This window comes from Gymnodraco acuticeps, unplaced genomic scaffold, assembly GCF_902827175.1.
Source record: "Gymnodraco acuticeps unplaced genomic scaffold, fGymAcu1.1, whole genome shotgun sequence".
NCBI lineage: Eukaryota > Metazoa > Chordata > Actinopteri > Perciformes > Bathydraconidae > Gymnodraco > Gymnodraco acuticeps.
This window is the reverse complement of record NW_022991216.1, coordinates 3,820,353-3,842,074: the sequence shown is the minus strand read 5'-3', so window position 1 is coordinate 3,842,074 and position 21,722 is coordinate 3,820,353. Positions and strand designations below refer to the sequence as shown.

Genomic DNA, 21,722 nt, shown 5'->3' with positions numbered 1-21,722 from the left:
GCAGCTTTTAGCAATTCGGTACTAAAAAAACCTTCCCTTTCCTCGAGCACAGAGCTAAAAAAATACATTAATGTCAAAGAGGGAAATTCCATAATGAAAAGAAGAGTAATAACAGGAAATCCCCTCTGGCTCTCCATTCGTCCATCGTACAGATTTGAGCTTAAGAGTAATAACTCGGACAAGTTAAATGTCAGCCTCGCATGATTTTTCATTTTCACTAAATCTTGCTTTCAGCTCTTGTCCTCTGCTTGGTGAAGTTTTATAGCTGTGTTACTCCATACATTAGGTTTTTTAAACACTTTAAGTATGCAATCGATATGTCACGCCAGGCCAAACAACTTTCATTGTGCATGGAAAAGCCATTTAGTTTAGACGTTGGTGTGTTTTTGCACTCTGGGTAACACGCCGTTTCATTTCTGATGTCATTTATTTGTCTTGGCTGAAACTAGACACAGCCCTCATAAATGAATAATAGAAGTCCCGTTAATCCTTTCAGACCCTTTTCACCCCCAGTTGTCTGTTTAACACTGAGAAAAGATACCGCCCCCACATGTTAACACAGGAAATGTGTCAGGCAGTAAACATAAAGCCAGACTGAAAAGGAAGCACATTATATTTCATTAAAGCCTTTTCCCAGGTTGATCCAACTTATTGCTTCATCTTATAAGAGAGCCAAGTTCAGGCTTATGAGAGATCTTTTATTTTTAAAGGCTCAAAATACCATGTCAGGAGTGATAATGTTTGCGTTTAATATTGATCTCACACCAATGTAAGAGATTTTGTCTTGATTGTTTTTGAATTGTACTATTGGCAGTTAACACATTCCTACAGAGACGTATTCAATCTTTGCTGAGAACAACTTTGCAGACCCTTATCTGCTTGATACTAATAAACTAAATGACTGCATCATTTGGGAAATAAGCGTATTTGCTTGCTGACAAATAGACCTACAGTTGTCTTTATTACTTTTCATCAGCAAATGTAAACTTTTTTTATAACGAACAGCATTAAAACCTTTTTTAACTGTTTACTGAAATATCGGTCCACCAGTTTAATATATTTTAAATATATATATCTTAAATATTATGGACATCTTTTAAGGACTGTCAACCGAATTCTTACTTAATTGTAAGTTTCATAATGAATCAAACATTTCTCATGCATCCTTTCCCCTCTCCCTTTTCTCTCTCACCTGAATCCCTCCCCAGAGATTGACGGCCCCCGGCAGGTGGAGGTGAAGGACGTGACGGACTCCTCTGCTCTGGTCAGCTGGTCTCTGCCGGTGGCTCCGATGGACAGACTCACCTTGGCCTACAGGCCTAGCTCTGAGCCTTCACAAGAAGCCATAGTGGGGGTTTCCATCCCGGAGACTCAGTACAGCATTGACAGCCTGAAGCCAGACACCGAGTACACCGTGTCGCTCATCTCCAGGCGCACAGACGTCTCCAGTGACCCTGTCATTGCCACGTTCACTACAGGTAGGTTTATGATCAGTCACTGCAGATTTAAATCTTCTTTCATTCTTAAGCTGCACGTACAGTATTTGCTTGTGTGATTTGCATGACACAATACAAGGCTATTTGTCTTTGTCTGTCAACAAATCCCAGAAAAATACCAAAACTACACATTTATCCGACTTAAGTATTGTGTGTGTATATCAAATAATAATGTATACCTACCTCCTCTGTGCCATAGAGCTCAGTTGTTGTTGTTGGAAAACTATTAGAAATAACATATTTGAGCCACACTGCTACCCTGGATGACATGTTCCTTTATTATCAGACAGTAGATGTGTATTTTGAATAATTTCCACATACCATGTTATTTAGACCTAAATACACTACAGAACCAAATGTATCCGAATCAGGTTTATTACCAGGTAGGTTGACACGTACGAGGAATTTGACTTGAGGTCATGGTGCATACATAAAAGTAAAAAAAAAACTATTTTAAGAAAACTATAATAACATTACAAAATATTAAAAATAATACAAAATATAGTGAAATATAACAATATTTACATAGAAATAGAATGGAATAAAATATAGAATACAATTTGGCAGTAATAAAAAAAAAAACAGATATTGTGTGCATTAATGTAATGCATAGAGATTGTAGATGAATTTTCTGTTAGAAATTGTCCCCAATAAATGCAAAATGTCCTCTTGTTTCATACATTTGTCTAAAAATACAGTCACAGGCTGTTTTAAGTTATAACCATCGTTATAACCAGTGGCGTTTTTATATGTACAAAAGTGGTGGGGCACAATAAACTTAGATATATATAAGCTTCTGCAGTGACGTGCAGTGAGGTTCGTGGCTGGTGAGGCACTGGCACCGACTCTTCAGCTTTACAAATATTATATTTTGACCTAAATCAAAATATAATATTATTTTCAAAAGCTTTTTTAGTCTGATGCTTCGATTAATTTTAAACAGACAGTTCAACAAAAGGATACCCAAAAAAATTAATTTTATCATTTACATATTGAATTGTTTTCTCTTAGTAAGATCCCATTTTCAATAAAATTGTGGTCTTACCTTGACTTGAAGATGAAGTCCATTTGCCTGTCCTTCAGGACAAAAATCTCTATTACTTTTTTGTAAAAGTCCTCCTTATCTTCTTGTAGTTTCAAAAGTCTATCATAAATCTAATCGATAGATTAGATCTAATCTAATCGATAGATTTATGATTAGAAAATTATAAAAGTAGGGTAGACATGTGGATATTATCCGGCTGAACAAAACGTGCATTTATCTAACAGGTACGTTTCCCACAGATCTTATTTTGAGCTATTTTCTAAAATCCTATGGAGAAATCTCATTGCTTTTTTGTCGAGGGAACCCATGCGCAGCTTACTTCCGGGTTTTAGGACGCGTCTCTCGTCTGCTCTTCACACACCACACTTTTCGCGGCACACATACTTACAGCCAATCAGCTCAGAATTATGTGAGATGACGTATGGTGGGGATGGCAGCACTATGCCCCTATGGTCATTATTTTTTTGCCACACACATTAAATAGGAAAATACTCTGAGCATGCGCAGTGTAGTTTTTACAGTCACCATTCACTTAGACAGTGAGAGGGAGGGGCAGGATCGGGTTTTGTCCCACATGGCTCTAAACAGCTCAATAGGCACACACTGTAGACACTAATTAGAAGAACACAGACTAAAACAGCAATGTACAGACGAATCAGATGATTAAACATGATCTTAAAATATATTTTATATATATTTTAATTAATTTTTTTGTAATCATTATTTTTAATACTTTCTGCTGACACTAGTGGGGCTGTGCCACTGGTTATAACTGACTTAAAAAACTGAAATCTCCCTTTTCTAGATTAAACCATTCAGTAGGAACCAGTGAGTTGGAAATATAACAAATATAGAATAGCACATGCTAGTCCGTGGATATATTGTACAGAATGTAAATCCATGTCTAATGATTTGAAATGTGCACATCAGTTTTTACACTGCAATTGGATTGGCCCAATTTCCAATATTTGCCGAGATAATAAAGTAAATGTCTAATAAATCTTAAGTTTGGGATCATAAGGTGGATTCTCCTAATATGATTGTAAATGTATTTACGTTTATCAGCCCTGGATGCACCCAAGGACCTGAAGGCCGTGTCACAGACAGACGAGAGCATCACCCTGCAGTGGACCAACAGTCAGGCTGATGTTGGCAACTATCTGGTGAAATACACTCCCCTCTCTGGAGCCACTCATGGGGAGGAACTGTTTCCTCGAGGGCCAGGAGACACCACAAAAGCTACTATCACTGGTGAGGGTCACATACAATAAACACAACCACATATGACTTGTGTTAGTCATACCACCTGGTCATTAATGTCCTCCCATCCCTCTGTGTGGCAGGGCTGAAGCCAGGGACGGAGTATGGGATTGGTGTGACGGCGGTGAAGAATGACAGAGAGAGCTTCCCTGCTACTACAAATGCAGCAACTGGTGAGGAGAGAGCAGCTGTCCAAACAGTCCTTCTTCACACCCCTTCTTAAATACACAAACAACCATGTTTGTTGATACAAATTGGGTGATGAAATTAAACTAATGGGGGGGGGGAACGATTTATGATCTGTGCTGAGCATGCTGCAGAAGTGAGAAAGATTTACCATCAGAGGTTTTTGACACTTTCTTGTTTTAGATATCGATCCTCCCAGAGATTTCAAAGAAATTGAGTCAACAGAGACCTCCCTCACGCTGAGCTGGCAGAAACCTCAGGCCAAGGTCGGTGCCTACAGTCTGGTGTACGTCTCCAGGGATGGAGAGGTGGAGCAGGTGGAGATCCCGCCCACTGAGACCAGCCATGTCTTGTACAACCTGATTCCTGGAATGAGCTACACCGTCACTTTAGCTGCTGAGAGGGGGCTCAAGAGGAGCACACCGGTCACATTATCTGCAACCACAGGTGGGTAGGGAGCAATTTTACCACCATACAATCTTGAAAAAAACGTTTTCAAAGAGGAATGATACCGATTTATTTGTGCAAAACCAGTTTATTTTTCATTCATGTTTATAATCTCAATTGTAAGTCACTCAGTATTTTATTGGTATATGTATATGCTTAAAATAAGCTAAACATTTAAACTTAACAGATTTGATGATTTAACTATCAAGAAACACACAAGAAATGATATGCACTTGCACCAAAAATAACGCAGTCTGGATTTGTGCCTTTTCCCCCCCTTGTAGCCACTTTTACATTTTATTTAGCAGACTCAGACGACCGTGATCTAATGACTCCTTCAGGCTCGGAGGACAATGTCATTAGCTTTGTGCATTTAGATCCCTCAGAGTCCCAGTTTTCAGTTGAGACGGAGCCCGAGGAGGAGCATGGGAAGTTGACTATCTCGGGCATCACGCCTGACGGATTTGACCTCTCTTGGGAACTGAAGGCTCATAGTGTCTATGATAGTTTGGCAGTAGAATATAAAGACACTCAGCGGTTATGGGATGTGAGAGAAGTCCAACTTCCCGGAGATGCCACTGGCTTTAGAATCGAGGGACTGAATGCATCGAAAGAATATCAAATAAAACTTTATGGAAATATCAATAGCCAAAGATCTTCGCTACTTGAAGCTGTTGCAGTCACAGGTATTATACGCTTTACTTTTAGTTTATAGGGGACATTTGATCCTGTTTGAAACTGTCTCCTTTTAGTGCAAAATGTTCGTTTGAATAGTTGCTTGCATCCGAATAGCCATATGACTTGCATGCTGGTTTCTCATTATTTTAGATTCTCAGCAAGAAGATTTCATTTTGTCAGAGCAACCGTCCTCGGTATAATCGTTGGCACGAGACAGTATGAAGACAAACCCAACATAGATGATATTATCTTAACACAGCTCATGGGTATTCAATACTGCAGCTTAAGGTTGCTGCCAAACATTTAAATACAAGAAGAAATTAACACTGGGAATTGGTGGGCGTTATGTCCTCCCTGAGCCATTGACACCTTCAGATACAAGGGGTTTTAATACTCTATCTGTCCCAATTTCTTCCTGCATTTGAGCTTTGAAATGCAACCATTTTGCTCTTTGAAAGCTAAGTCCATCTGCATCATTTATCGCCTTCATTCGCAATAACAAGAGCAGTCTCAGAAGATGACACAGTACGTCACTCGCATGTCAATCAAGTGACTCAGACCAGTTATTCTTTTGGACAGCAGCAAGAAAGCAGCAGAAAAAAGTCTATGCATGGCTTTACAACATATTTGAAGTCAACTTTGTACTTCCACTCTGATGGACTACTCAGATGCTTCAAAAATTAATAACACTGCCTCTAGTGCTATTCATTTCTTAGCTGATGCTTGATGATAAACTGTGGGCCTGGAAAAACACGGATTAAACCACAAAATCTTCACAAATAATGTAAATTAAGGACGTAGCTTCAAGCGGAATAATATGAATACTACAATAACTTGTATTCTTCTTTTTTACCCAGTTTCTTTTTCACAGATTTTCTTTCAGCAGAGCCGGTAACATATTCATTCTTTAACCTGCTTTTATTCACTGTAGCACCCAAACCTACCTCTCCAGATGTTCTTATGATGAGCGTGAAAGATGCTCCAACAACTGCTCTGGATACTGAAGCAGTTCGAAACCCAGATCCCCTCCGTCCCCTAAACACTTCTGATACTGAAGTGATGAGTTCTGGGGCTGAGCCTGAGAGCTCCATCCTGGTAGTATTGGGAGACCTCACAGTCAATGTGTCTTCCACCGGCTTAAGCCTGGCGTGGTCGGCGCCTGACAAGGCTTTTGAAAGCTTTTTGGTGGAGCTCAGAGCTCCATCAGGGCCAACAGAGGCTCATGTAACCACACTTCCAGGAGGTGTGAGAAAGGCTGAAATAGAGGGATTGTCCCCCTCCACAAAATATAATATTACAGTTCAAGGGCTGGTGGAAGGGAAGCGGTCTTTACCTCTCACAGTTTTTGCTACTACAGGTACATGGAGCTAATATTTCTTCTTTTGTAGGCATTTACCACCACCCATCATCATCATCATCATCCCATCCATTGACTTTTTATGTTCTCATATTTCAGGATGATTGTACAAACTGTTGCTGTTTTATTGTAAAACACATTCATCTTTTTTCCCTTACATTCCTTTGCTTTACTTTTTCCATGGCGGAGTATTGGGGCCACAAAAAAACGAGCAAGATTTAGATTAATATTTCCAGAAAAATTCCTTACATTTAAATAAATAAAGTCTTAAACTTTTAAGATAAAAGTCCTGATATTTTTAGGGAAAACATTTTATTTCAAGAAGATAGTTCTGATATTTTATTATTAAAGTATTTTTTAGAAAAGAATGACACCATATTTAAAAATGAAAGTCAAAATGTTTTGAGAATAAGTTGTATTATTTCGAGATTAAATGCATAATATTTTAAGAAAATTGCGAAAATGTTTAAAGTTTAAAGTAAAAAAATATTATAACTTTTTTCTGGTGATTTTTCAACTTTGTTTCTGTTTTAGTTTGACTCCCTAAAATCTAAAACACTTGTTTTCTATATCATTGGCCTGATAAAAATGTGCCTTTAAAAGCTTTTTGACAGATTTACAATCCATCTTGCCATTCAGTTGACCCGCTCTGATCTGTCTATCTAGCAGAGGAGCTGAAGCCCATGGTGGGGAACCTCACCATCTCTGACATTACATGGGACGGCTTCACTGCGTCCTGGAGCCCCATGGGTGGGGAATTTGAAAGCTTTGTCATTGAGGTAACAAACTTGGATAATTTCAAAGAGAGCCAGAACCTCAGTCTGTCCGGAGATGCTTTCAGCCTGGGCCTCTCCGGACTCAACCCCAACACCAGCTACATGGTTGGCCTGTTTGGGATGTATCAGGGCTCCTTCCTGGAACCCGTGTACACTGAAGCCACCACAGGTACCTGCAACTTGCAGCGTTGCAGTGTTTTTGTCCTTTAACTCTTTAACTTCCACTCTTTCCTTTTTCTGGTTTTTAACTTTCTATTTTAGTCCATGTCTGTGAAGCATACACTGACACTAGAACCTCTGTGGACCATCCACACCTCGCTGCATGAAATCAGAACAACCTAATAACCTAATTCTGTGTTTTTGTACATCTTAACCAACATGCCGTGAACCATTCTTTACCCTCCAGCCACTGTTTCGGTCTAGCTGAGAGAGGGCAGGGTGATGGACCCATGCCGCATCACTGAGCAAAGCAAACGCCCCTCAAATGTTCACCCTTACCCCGAACGGCTCCCTCCATCCCAGTTACAAAAGTGCATGAAGCCCCCTCCCCCACTTCCTCTACCATCCCCTGCATTGTGGTGAGGTTTGACGCTGATGTGATGCAATGATTGCAAAAGCAAAACCAATAACTTTCACCATCACACGCCTGTCACACCATGACAGCGTGACCATCTCATTCCATCCCATCAACACTCATTCAGTGTATAATTGATTAACCTTGAGGGATCATTTGCTCATGTATGTGCACGTGAATTTTAGTGAGTTCATTTAGTCTTTGTGAAATAGTTTGTAGAGTTTGATGCAGAACGTCAAAGTAAATATCCTTATTTCCTTTTGAACTACTAGGTGGCAAATAATTCAATCTTAATCAAGACCGTTATTAAGGTAAAAAGCTAATAATATAATGTGAGGTTAACAGTACACATTGTTTTACATCTGAAAGATGGGCTATTTGATCTGCTGCATGTTTGCAAAGCAACTGACTGATTTGTGACTGCATGTAAAAGAAAAAGTGTAGCTGTCCTCTTTGAATTGCTCTGGTGCAACATTATGCAGAATTTGTCTTGTTCATAATGTTAGGACATCAACTGCATGATCAGACCTCCCTGTACATGCATGACAAATTATTTTTATTTATACTATTCAATTTCTTCCTTCGCCATATTTTCAATTTTTGATCAACACTTTTAAACTTGCAGGCAAGTAATCTTCAGCTAGTTTCCCTTTGCCATTAAATGTTTCTCCATCTAACTATTATCAGTTTTTCAATAAAAGCAATAGGCGTAACTGGTTCAAATTCAAGCTCCTAAATTCATGTTGATGGCAGAATAAAAGCATGTATTTAATCTTTTAAGCTTCAGGAATAACAACTTGGAGGGTGGTGAGTTGTCTGTAACGCTATACACAATTCTATCAAACCAACCATTTCCTACTTCAATCTGAATGTATTCTGCAAAAATGTTGCAAAACAAAATGAAAAACTAATAATGATTTCTCTCTTTAGTGCATCTACCAGTGCTTGGAGAACTTTATATCTCTAACTTAACGTCAGAGAGCTTTTCAATCTCCTGGAACGGCACTGATGGCAAATTTGATGGTTATATCCTGGAGATAATTGATTCTGATTGGCTAACGGAGCCAAAGGAATATAACATTTCCCACAATGCAAAGTCCCATGACGTCAAAGGGCTCAGGCCCACCACTGACTATGTAGCCTACTTCTATGGGACATACAAGGGATCCCGAACAAGTGCTGTCAGTATTGTTGCATCAACAGGTATTTTGATTTATTTTATTACAAAGGAAAGGGTTCAATATTATTAGTTTTTAAATATTCTTATTTGCACTTTAAAGTTGAGTTGGGCCTGTTTTAATATAGACTCAAACATGCTTTCTATGTCAATAAATGAATATATCTTATATTTTTCTCTCCCCTTGTAGCTGAAGAGCCTGATTTGTCCAAGCTAGTTGTTTCAAACATTACCTCAGACAGATTTTCTCTGTCGTGGCGGACAGGAGAGAAGGCTTTTGATAACTTTATAGTAGAAGTCAGAGAGTCTGCTTTGCCCTCGCAGGCAATGGGGCGCGCTCTGCCCAGAGACGTGCACTCCACAGTCATGGCCGGGCTCAAAGCCAGCACAAGCTACAACATAAAGCTGTACGCCAGCGCTGGTGGCCAGAACACACAGCCCCTGTTTGAAGTAGCTACAACAGGTACCCCTCACATGTAGGCCTGTCATGATAACTACTTTTGTTGGACGATATTGTAAAAGTCAACTTTATTGCCAATGTGTGATCCAAACAGGGAAATCAAAATGCTATTTCCCACCGTCCCAAAAAATACAAATTTAGGAAGATATATAATTATTGGCGTTAAATAATATTGTCATTTCAAGGCCATTTTTGGCCACTGATATAATGAGCGAAGAGCCCACTTTGACTTTAACAACTAATTATTTAAAATGTTCAGACATTGAAATATATAAGTTGATAACATACAATGATCAAGTTTATTTCCATAAATCGAACAATAAATTGATCATAATTAAATAATTGATCTCATGTAAAAACCATAAAGGATATTTCCCTATATATATATAGAGACAATAAGCTGACAGCGTAAAAAGGAACAAAATGATCGATTTTAGTCAATAAGACAATATTGTGAAAATGATTACTAACATCTACATATTCTACATTACTGGATTATGTAGAAAATATCAAGGTGATGTCATTACTGTATATCGTACAATTTTTAAAGAAAGTAATTATCGTGACGGGCCTAAATACATGCTTTCTTTTACACTTCATCCACATCCAACCACATTGTGATTTAGCAGCACAACATAACTGAAAGGCTGTGTTTCCTTCTGTTCAGAGGACGTCCCACTGTTGGGGCCCCTAGCTGCTTCATCCGTGAGCCCACATAACCTCAGCCTGTCCTGGAGCACTGTGTCAGGTCACTTTGATGGCTTTGTTATCCGGGTCAGTGACCCTGAGCAGCAGTCTGATACACTGGAGTTCAGACTGCCTCGTGACGCCCGTAACTTAACGGTCTCTAGCCTGATGGATGCCACAGGCTATGATATTGAACTGTATGGTATCTCTCATGGGCGCCAAACTGCCACTGTATTAACCCACGCCGTCACAGGTACGACGTATTTTACTCATATCTTAAACTCTCTTCAGTTGGTTTTTGATCAGGTTTTTCATAAAAACTCTTAATGGAATTAAGTATGTTTTGGTCTCCTGCTATACCAAAATGACTATCTTAATGCATTTCAGGCCTAGGATCCACAGATAACAAAAAAGTCCTGCATTAAAAAACATCACTGGATTATTATACAGTACTTGTTAGCGAGAACTGTGGTAAGATGCAGCAACACTTATAGCCATTAGATGACTGTGATTTGCTTTGTCCTTTTTGTACTAGACCATTTTGTCTTCACTACTCGTGATCAACGGCTTTAAGCATCTTTAACATCTGAGAAATCTCAGCGTTATTGCTGTACATTTTTGCTAATTTTCACCCTTTTGGTTTTGTGGCTCCAGACAGGATGTGGAATTTCAAACGATAGTGACATGCTTTTTTTTAGTCATTTTTATATATTGTAGAACTACATAAAACTTTATGATGCATGCGAAATGTGCCCTTAATGTGTTTTGGCCCTCAATTTCAGAGGTATTCAAATCTGATTTTCACATCTTAAATTTCATTTTGCCTCATTTAAATCTCAAAAAAAGGAACAGCTTTTATTATATGCTTTTGCAACCATTGCACACATTATCCACCTAATAGGAAATTGTTCCCCTTCCCACATGTGTTCCCTTCTCACAAAAAAAAAATCAAACCCACTCCTCTCCAGCGCCTTTGCCTGGAGTGGAAAACTTGAGCATTTCCAGAATCACCCCCTTCGGCTTCCGTGTGTCGTGGGAGGTGAAGCAGCAGGAGGCTTTAGCCCCCTCTAGTGGCGGCTTCAGGCATTTTCAAATAGTGGTGACAGACTCCGGCTGGCTGCTGGAGCCTCAGGAGTTCACTGTGCCGGGAAACCAAAGTGACCTGGACATCTGGGGCCTCATCACCGGCATAGGCTATGAGGTCAGGCTGACCGGGGTGTCAGAGTCAGGGCTCCTCTCTCGGCCTCTCACTACAGTGGCTGTGACAGGTACCACACAGTACACTGCAGGCCCTTGCTACTAAAGAAGTCAGAAGTACCTATTCTGAAGTTTCACCATTACAACTTGGCAGCTGGCATCATTTGTTTATATAAATGTTTTTGTGTTTATATAAACTATAATACTAGAAGATTTGATTCAACAAAATGTGCTTGGGGATGATACATTTGGTAAACTGCCATGTTTTCAATGGTGAGGCTTCAGCTCCTGTACTGTTTGTCTAATCCTAACTCGTATTTAAAACAAATCTTTTTCAGAATGATCTCACCTTTCTTCTGTTTTAAGCATTTGCTTCGTCACCGGGGGAAGAGATGTGGACCCCCGCCTGTTTTCTTCTTAACTTGAAAATATGAGCAAGCAAATTTGCTTGTTTTCATATTTTAAAAGTGTTTTCCTTCAGATATCTGATTGGTGCTACACAGACGTCTTTGGGCGTCTTTTTAAAGTAACTCCCACCATGCTGCTAACTCATGCTGGTTTATTTATCTGACTGGAGTGAATATTACAAAAGGATCAGACTTAGGAAAACACTGATTAATCAACAAGACATTCTCGGCATGAAATGTCAATTGATTTATTTTCTCTTCTCATTTGTTTCATCGTCTTTGAATGCACTGAATGCATCGAGGCTGGCCTTGAAGACGCATGGGGACCTTGTCTCAACTGGTGTTTGCGAAATCAAACAAATCCTTTAGAGCCTTTAAAGGACTTTGACCCTGTTAACTGACATAAATAAAGGTTTACAAAAAGTATCTTGTCTTTTCAATTCCCCCAAGCCTTTGTAGCCCGTGTGCTGTGGTTTTAACTGATTTACACTAACGGACGCCTCAGCATGTCGGATTGGAGGTGACAAAAAGGCTGGAATATAACCCTGTCTTCCACCTGGACACCTTCTTGCCTGATTGCCTACTTCTTCCATACTTCAGAATTTGATGAATATTTCTGGGAAAACTTCAAAACTTCTGCATCGTTTCCCCCCTGTCTAATCAGAGGCTGAGCCGGAGGTGGAGCATCTTTTTGTGTCGGACGCCACGGCTGAAGGTTTTCGTCTGTCATGGACGTCTGATGAAGACTTGTTTGACAGATTTGTGATCAAAATAAGAGACAGTAAAAGACTAGCCCACCCTCACGAGTACAGTGTCCGCGGTGATGAAAGGACCAAGGTTTTAACTGGACTCATGAGTGGCACCGAGTATGAAATAGAGCTTTCCGGTGTCACATTGGATCGACGCTCACAACCTATTTTCGGGGTTGCTCAGACAGGTATATAAAACCACAGCAGTGTGCCATTTAAGACTAACTACTAAACCTTTATGTGTGTGATCTGCTGCCTGATAACTGAACCCACAGTCCAACTAAAAATCTTTATTCCTCATATTTAGGCTTAACTCCATGTCCAATGGAATGGTCTTTTGGGATCTTTCATGTTTATAGTTTTCTTCTATTTACGCAGTGTTATTAGCCATATTTCCTTCACCTAAATAACCTTTCTTCTGCTTATCTGTCTGCACATTTCTATTTGTACTTTTCTAGGCCTCAGTACTCCAAATGGACTGAGCTTTTCTGAAGTGATAGACTCCTCAGCTGTGGTCCACTGGTCCATGCCTCGCTTTCCAGTGGATAACTACAGAATCACCTACGTGCCCTTTGAAGGAGGTAAGAGGTCAATCTGTGTTTTTCTGTTTCTATAGATAATGACGGATATAAATCAGTATTTCGGGTCTAGATTTGAATGTATTTATCTTGTTTAATTTTGTTATTTGATATTGAAATTATAGTTTACAGCAGTTTCAAGATTCAAGGCTTTTATTGTCATTTGTACATAGCTACAGTGTAGTTATGTCAATGAAAATCTTAGGTCACAGGCTCCACCAACAGTGCAACACAATAAAACAGATAAAATAGTGCAAGTAAATACAAATAAATTGAAGTTGAAGGAAATTAAGCCTTGTTAGTGGCATGGCTCTAGGGAGTGTGGACTGTCAATCCACCATTTTGGTTGAGGCTGAAACATCTCAAGAACTATCCCATGGATTGCAATAAACTGTAGTGAATACATTCTACAACAGAGCTTAGTCATAGATAGAAGAATGTAGGTAAACCGTCAAATCCATGTACAGTATGTTATTTGGTTATTATTGCAGGACCCATATTTTGTTGTGTATCTCCTGCAGGAAGCCCGCTGATGGTGACTGTGGATGGCGACGTGTTCGAGGCTCTGCTGCCCAATATGAGCCCAGGCAGAAAGTACCAGGTGACTGTGAGTGCTATGAAGGGCCTGGAGGAAAGTGACCCCAACACTGACACTGTAATCACAGGTTGGCTTCTTCGTCTTCTTCTTTTTTAAAACACTTGATGACGTTGGAGTCGGTTCGTGGAAAATGTAATTGTTCTTGTTTGTGTGTCCTGCAGCGCTGGACAGACCTCAGGGCCTGACTGCAGCTAATGTCACTGACACGTCCGCCCTGCTGCTATGGCAACCGTCTGTCGCCACTGTGGATGGCTACATCATTACTTACAGTGCTGACTCGGGTGTGTCTCTGTTCTCATTTATTTATATAGTACATGCAATATCCTGTCATTTAGTCAAGAAGCAGAATTAGTTCATTAAAAAAATTAAAAAAACCCATCTATGCTAATAGATCGTTTTTAATATATTTAGCAGGATGAGGAAATGGCACTTTGGTATGGTATTTTAGGACAGACTTTTACATCGTCATGATTTTTGAAAAATAAGTACAAATGCATTCTACAGTATATCATTTGTTTTTTTTAATGCTTCGGTTTACTTACTTTTTTATTGATATTGAATTGATTCTACTATATTACTATCGTTATGCACATTGGTCTACGTTTCCCAAAACTGCAATGAAACATATAGTACATACAGACTATAGTACATACATCTTTAACCTAAAGACCAACCATTGTATCATGAGAAAGTTCACTTTACAGCCAGTAATAGTTTTTATCAATATAAAAAAAATGATTGAACGAGTCCAAAGGGTTTTCTAAACATACAACCTATGACTAATTTAGATGTATTCTGATGATGTGATTTGGATTATTGATGTGGGTGTGTCCTTCCTCTCAGTGTCCCCCGTGGTGGAGCATGTTTCTGGGAACACGGTGGAGTTTGAGATGGGCTCTCTGGTTCCTGCAACCCACTACACAGTTGGAGTTCACGCTATGAGAGACGCTCAGAAGAGTGACTCTGCTGACACTGAATTCACCACCGGTAGGCTTGTAGAGAGAGGAAATGTGTAAAAATGATTGTCTATCTTGAAGGAATGCTAAATCCACGGTGTGATTTTGTGTTTTCAGATGTGGATCCTCCTCATGATCTGAGGGCTATTAACGTCCAAACTGACGGTGCGACTCTCACATGGAAACCTCCGCAGGCGGCAGTGACTGGTTACATTCTCACCTTTGACTCTGCTGATGGAGTAATCAGGGTGTGTACATTACTGACGACACTGAGGGTTTTGGGTTTAAACAAACACAACTTTAGACTGCATAAACTCACTGTTACTGAGGTTTTCCAAAGCACACCATCAGGTGTTGGATTCATTTCCTACATTCTTGGCAGCTATTGTTTTTCTTCTCACCTGCCTCTCAGGGATACTGTAATAATCACTCAAAGAAAAGCAGAACATATTTTTACTAAAGTGTCCATCATGATTCAAGAAACGTCTGACATTTTATAACAATATTCCTTCAAAAATTAAAATGCCCTTAAATCCTTTATAAACAGGTGTGTAATATCTGGTATGGATTATGAGTCACAAGGTCATATGACTATTGAAAAGAAACAAGACTTTTCCATGAAAATCTTGGACTCAAATCTTTAGTCTAGTAATCCTAAATGCCTAGTCTAGAAATGCTGTTGATACAAAAATAATTAAGGCTTTTCAATACAAATCAGCAGAATTTTTACAACAGAATAACTCTAAAATCCTAGAAGAAGGCGTGTCCTACTTGTCCAGTGTTGCATTTATTTTTGTTTTCCATACAAAAATGAAATGATGTATATGTTTACATATTGCAGTCAACTCTCCAGTATGGTCTTGCTCTCTGTAAATGTTTTTTTCTCAATGTGTGTGCACGGATTCAGGAAGTGGTGCTAAGCCCGACAGCGTCCTCTTATAACATGGCTCAGCTCACCGACTCCACAGAGTACAATGTGAAACTCCAGGCCATCGCTGGACCCCAGAGGAGTCGTCATGTGACCACCGTCTTCACTACCAGTAAGGACAGAAAGAAACACGTGCATGCTAACACTGTCTCCCTTTTGTTTGTCATTATTCTTCTAAAAAGTGACGTCATTGATGATATTCTTGTAGCAGTTAAAGTTTTTTTTTTTTAAAGCAACCCTCCAGATGCACTTTGAAATATATTACCTTTCCTAGCGCAGATTCCTTCCCTTCAACCTGATACTGCACCTGTGATTATGTTTCTTTCTGTGTCACAATGGAAAAACCTTTTATTTTTCCGTTCTTCTCTTTTTCAAAACCTTCTTTCTTTCCAAAGTCCATACTCACTCACGACACTGTATACTGTCTTGAAGGTTATCCTGCTAAGATGTCTTTTTAATGTGTGCTGCCAGTTGGACAGTTGTACAGACACGCTAAAGACTGCGCTGAGATTTTACTGAACGGAGAGACGACCTCTGGGCTTTACACCATCAGCGTGGGAGGAGAGGAGAGCCAGCCCATCCAGGTCTACTGTGACATGACCACAGACGGAGGAGGCTGGATGGTGAGTGACTCAGCCTGCTGGACTCCATTCAAAGGCACTTTTGCAACCTAGACTGGCAAAAAAATCATATTGAGAGAAACAGTCATATTTAATGCAATAAAGGCATAAAATGCTGCTTTCAGACTCTCAAACGTTTCCCAGCTTTTTTCTGTTTTATAATATTAAAATAAAAATCTTTGGGTTTTGGAATGGCAAAACAAGACATTGAGAAACTAGGATGGACATTCCTCACTATTTCCTTTTTATAGGCATGGCAAGGCACGTTTATTTATAAAGCACATTTCAACACCATGCAATTCAAAGGGCTTTTTAAAAAATCATTAAAACATTGAGACATAGTGCAAAAGAAAGAGCTTATAAAATTACATTTAGAAAAAGTCCCTAAAACAATAAAAATGAAAACCAGCGAAATAAAATAACCAAATATAAGTCCAGTGTAAGATATGAAAAACAATTGTTTAATCTAGAAAACAATCAGCAGTTTAATCCATAATGAAAATAATTGATCATTCCAGCTGTAAAATGACATTGAATCTGATATTATCATACTGGCTGTTTTCTCTAATAATGATAATCAGAAACCATGGTGACCTTCGTTGTTCTTTGTTATGATGTATATAATGCTGTTGTGACACTCTGTCCTCTTCAGGTTTTCCTCAGACGGCAGAATGGAAAGCTGGAGTTCTTCAGGAACTGGAAGAACTACACTGCTGGCTTTGGAAACATGAGCGATGAGTTCTGGCTGGGTACGAGCTCCCGTCTTCTAGCCTCATCTGTCTGTCTTTCTCTTCTTAGTCAGTACCTTCACAACTCACACATATTATATTACTCCAGGTCTTTCCAACCTTCATAAAATCACAAATTCTGGCCATTATGATCTGCGAGTGGACATGAGGGATGAAGGAGAATCGGCCTACGCTCAGTACGACAAGTTCACGATTGCAGAACCAAGAACCCGCTACAAAGTCTACATGGGAGCGTACAGTGGAACAGCAGGTGGGTATTAGTTTAAAGGATAAGATTGTCTTTTTGTGGATTACACTTATTTGAGTTCACCAATGATAGTTAGAAGAGAAAGTCAATCCTCTCTAATGTCTGTCGAGTAAACAGTAGCAGCTGAAAACAGGGCAAAAAGTGGCGTAAGAAAAGTCACCTACCAGCGTCACTAAAGCTCATTTATTAACACTTTATATCTTGTTCGGTTCATTTGTAAAATAAAGAACTGCAAATTGGGCTTCATGTTACAAGCGTACATATAGTATGGCACACACATCTTTGTATAACGAAACCGTTATAGTTTTACACCTCAAGTTTTTAACAAATTAACTAAACGAGATATAACGTGGATATTTAGTAGACAGATTGTGTTTCCCCATTTGCATTATCTATGCTTAACTAGGCTAATAGTTCATATTCAGCAATACATTCTTGAAGGTTTCCTTTAAGCCCCTGTCACACTGTCCCGAAGTTGACACCCGATGGACACACGAATATGGAATTGTGAATTTCGCACGAAGATGGCCCCGAACCACACACGAAGGCAACATTTACATTACATTTAAGACATACAACGGCAACGAAAGTAACACAAACAATTATGTTAAAGTACTATGATACAGTACTGATATCTTCAGACTTTGTTCTTTACTTTCTCCGTCTTTATATGTAGAAGATATTACGTTTTCTCCGTCATGTTGTTGTTTCCATAGCAACAACAACTTCCTGTCAACTCGCCTTCAAAACAATATATTATATCCTTTTCAGTTTCACAGAACACAAATTGGGTTATTTACATAATATGTTTACATGATTTTGTTGTGCAATAAAACAACCTGATGGACACACGATAAAGGAAATGTTCAAATTCGGCTCTGATCGTAGCAACATCGGGCTATTCGTGAGGGCATCTTAAGCCTTCGTATGACCGCCGGTGGAGTTTCTCAGGCTCCGGCAGCAACTTCGTGAGCGGTGACAAAATCTTTGACATGCCAAAAAATAGCCGAAGGACCTTGAGAAGGTTCATTTTCGTGTTGAATTCGTGTGTCAATTTTGCCCTTCGTAAGGCCATCGTTAGGGCATCTTGTTATCATCGGTGCCATTGGGCATTTGCCCCGATCAGAGTGAGGGCAAATCCCCGATGGCACCGATGATAACACGAAGATGACACGACTTGACAAGATGCCCTCACGAGTGCCTTACGAAGTTGCCGCTCACGAAGTTGCCGCTCACGAAGATGCTGCCGGAGCCTGAGAAACTCCACCGGCGGTCATACGATGGCTTAAGGCGAGACACGGCAGGCAAAAACATCGTTTTTCAAGTACTGGTCAATTTTGAGATTTTGTGCTATTTTGATTCCATAACATGTTTTCTTTCAGGCTTTTGGAAGGAAAACGTACAAAATACACATTTAAGTGTTTATTTTACTATAGTTTGTCTATTTGCGTCTGTAGATTTCTCCTAAATTCACCAAAAGTTAGCATTCTAACGTAACATAAAGTACCGCGACCGCTGTGTGCACCATGTCAACAGAGGTATCGCTGGAAAGCTGTGTCTCTCCTGCACAATCTCATCGGATCCAAATATGGTCATTTCCTTTGTATCAGCAACCAATCGTGAAAGCAAAAAGGGGTCTTAAACCAAGAAACGAAATCTCATTGGCTGGTGTCAATTTCTGACAACGTGATTCGTTCAGATGCGTCACGTGGTGTGCTAAAACACTTCCTGGTTAGCTTTCAGCTAGAAATTGAAATCTCAAAATGCCAAAAGAACGGCGAAAAAAACGTTCACAGAGAAGACGACAACAATTGTCACTTGCACGAAGCAAGGTTATAAAAACAAAATGACCCTGAACATGAAATACCTTCACGGAGTGCGTCGATGCGCAAGCTATCATCCAAAGAACAGGAGGGTTTAGCTAGCGCCTCACTGCAATCTTTAAAGGTCGTTTTCTCAAATTGAGTTTTTTCTCCTACTCTGAGTTCGAAATTTCAACTTCAGTAGCACGTACATACACCAAACCTTCCAGTTATCTTCCTATCAATATTATGAAGGCTTTTACAGAAGGGTTTGTTCATATATAATTCATAGCCTGAATTATACAACATTGTATACCTAAAAACATGGCGAAAATGGATATTTTAGGGCTGTTGACAGTATTTTCTGATTTATGGAGTGATAAAAAGAGATATCCAATATCCTTTCTGTAAAAGCCTTAGATACTAATATGACTACAAAATGAAACAAGAATTTTGAATCTGGCTGTATCCAAAGTTCAGATTTCGATTCCTGAAATGTGTTAAAATATGTGCATATTTAATGAGATAATGGCTAATTTGCATATTTAAACATGCTATTTCAGAAAATTTGTAATACAAAAGACAATTGCCTTATTGTAAGTAATTAACTGGAGAAATTTCTAGCTGATACCTTTAAGTTAAAAAAATTACCCTATTCACCTGGGGTGTCTCGCCTTAAGATGCCCTCACGAATGGCCCGATGTTGCTACTACGATCACAGCCGAATTTGAACATTTTCTTTATCGTGTGTCCATCGGGTGTCAATTTCGGGACAGTGTGACAGGGGCTTTAGGAAAGGCCTCTATAACACAATTAACTCAATCTTATCAGACTGCTTTTAATGAATACACTCCCGTTCACATGAGCTGTGTGTTGATATGTTCACCAGGGGACTCCATGACGTACCACCAGGGTCGACCTTTCTCCACCTACGACAACGATAACGATATTGCTGTCACCAACTGCGCCTTGTCCTACAAAGGAGCCTTTTGGTATAAAAACTGTCATCGTGTCAACCTCATGGGGAAATATGGGGATCTCAGTCACAGTAAGGTACGTGTGTTTTATTCAAGTCTCATGTTATCGCTTTCTTGATAAGGGAAACATTTAAAAAAGATTTGCGACATTGAAGGTAAGAAAAGGAAAGTAAATTCACATATTATAAATTGTTCAGTCAACATTTTTGTTAAGGTTTACAACTCAGGGGGACTATCTACCCCTAGTTCTTTGTACTGGCGTTATAACTTGCTATTAAAAGTATTTTAAATCATAACATTGTATTCTCTGATTTAAAATACGGTATTTTCTTAAAGGAAATGGGTGATCTACATCAAATATTCCACACTCTTCCCAACATTTCTGACTTTTTTGGAACTGTTAGCTGTTAAGAAACAAATCAGATATTTATTTGTGTTGGATGTACGGTGCAGGGGAACAGCTGACATGTCAGATATGTCTATTGAAGGCCTTTGTACCATGATTTGCGTTCTTTTTGCAGGGGATCAACTGGTTCCACTGGAAGGGCCACGAACACTCAATTGAATTTGCAGAGATGAAGATTAGGCCGAATAACTTCAGAAATGTGGAGAACAGAAAAAAACGATCATAGACTTGTGTGAACCCCCTCCTCATCTACACCCCATCAGTCATAAATACAAATGTTTAATAAAATACTCACGAAACAAAAGACAATCACACTGAATGTAATTGCATTTTGGCTGTGAGACATGAACATGGCAACATTTCCACCAAAGAAGCAAACAGTGTTTTGTACAGCCATCCCAGACTGGCACTGTTGGTATGTGTGGTTATAGATATTTGAAGGCAGCGCTAAGTCTGATGAGCGTGAATGGACATGCACCATGTGTTATTTGGATAAACATCTGTAGTGAGGAATTCATTGTAAAAGTGTGTAAATTCATCCACTGATCAGCAACATGTCAAAGGCACATAGTCAGAATCACACCCCACAAGACATTATGTATAAATGTTGAATCAGTTAAATCCCTCTGTCAGATATTGACCAGGATAAATGAAGACAATGATACATCATATTTAATATACTGAAAAATAAACGTATGTATTTAATGTAAAACCAACAGACCGTTTGGAGACCACTAACGTCACTACATTCATATTTAAATGTTTAAAGAAAGATGCTCTGTAACCTTCAATAAAAATAAAAATGATAGTTTGATAAAAGTCTGTGTGAGCTGTTCTTTTAATTTTTATAAATTAGTCTTCATCTTTTTCATTGTAGAGTCCTTGCCAGCAGATGGCAGTGTGTACTCTCTAAAAGCTCTATGTGATGGATTGTATGTTGCTGCCTAGTGTATTTAGAAGTGTATTTTACAGAGAAACCAACTATGAAGTGTCAAAATAATTGGCCTTTAAAAGCAGCAAAAATAAGTCCTTTGGAGGGTATTAAAGACTTTATTTAAATGCAACACATTTAACCGAAAATCGGTTAAATTCAAGTTATTTTTATTTATTAAACATTTGTACAACAGGGTAGCATGATGAAGTGTAAAGTATAATTTTCTGGATTATACTTGGGTATTTTATGCATTTATTTCATAGTGACCCCACTTACTGGCTTTGGAGCAGCCTAAAATGTCTGAACCAGGATCCAAAGTTCAGTTTAAAATCAGGGTTATCTTTCTTTTTTTGCAAGTGGAGCCTATTGTGCAAGCTGCACCAAGTTTAAATAAATCAATATGTTTACTTTTCAGTTGTCATCCAATCCAA

At 39.1% G+C, this 21,722-nt stretch overlaps 1 protein-coding gene across 4 annotated transcripts in view; it reads left to right on the top strand.

Moving 5' to 3' along the window:
- The window catches only part of zmp:0000000846 (tenascin), a 58,719-nt gene extending 37,540 nt beyond the window's left edge, over nt 1-21,179 (top strand). Inside the window, exons 6-28 of one of the 4 annotated variants that reach the window (XM_034238858.1) lie at nt 1,209-1,478; nt 3,607-3,792; nt 3,885-3,974; nt 4,171-4,434; nt 4,719-5,120; nt 6,044-6,469; nt 7,139-7,414; nt 8,750-9,022; nt 9,187-9,459; nt 10,124-10,396; nt 11,112-11,411; nt 12,412-12,684; nt 12,955-13,077; nt 13,596-13,739; nt 13,834-13,953; nt 14,516-14,659; nt 14,746-14,876; nt 15,536-15,668; nt 16,028-16,179; nt 16,829-16,925; nt 17,014-17,175; nt 19,864-20,027; nt 20,473-21,179. In XM_034238858.1, the coding sequence (XP_034094749.1) occupies nt 1,209-1,478; nt 3,607-3,792; nt 3,885-3,974; nt 4,171-4,434; nt 4,719-5,120; nt 6,044-6,469; nt 7,139-7,414; nt 8,750-9,022; nt 9,187-9,459; nt 10,124-10,396; nt 11,112-11,411; nt 12,412-12,684; nt 12,955-13,077; nt 13,596-13,739; nt 13,834-13,953; nt 14,516-14,659; nt 14,746-14,876; nt 15,536-15,668; nt 16,028-16,179; nt 16,829-16,925; nt 17,014-17,175; nt 19,864-20,027; nt 20,473-20,583 (4,787 nt within the window). In that variant the 3' untranslated portion in view covers nt 20,584-21,179. Of the gene's footprint in view, nt 1-1,208; nt 1,479-3,606; nt 3,793-3,884; nt 3,975-4,170; nt 4,435-4,718; nt 5,121-6,043; nt 6,470-7,135; nt 7,415-8,749; nt 9,023-9,186; nt 9,460-10,123; nt 10,397-11,111; nt 11,412-12,411; nt 12,685-12,954; nt 13,078-13,595; nt 13,740-13,833; nt 13,954-14,515; nt 14,660-14,745; nt 14,877-15,535; nt 15,669-16,027; nt 16,180-16,828; nt 16,926-17,013; nt 17,176-19,863; nt 20,028-20,472 lie in introns of all 4 variants that reach the window. The other 3 variants (XM_034238855.1, XM_034238856.1, XM_034238857.1) reach the window with 3 other exon arrangements.
- The last annotated feature ends 543 nt before the right edge of the window (nt 21,180-21,722 follow it).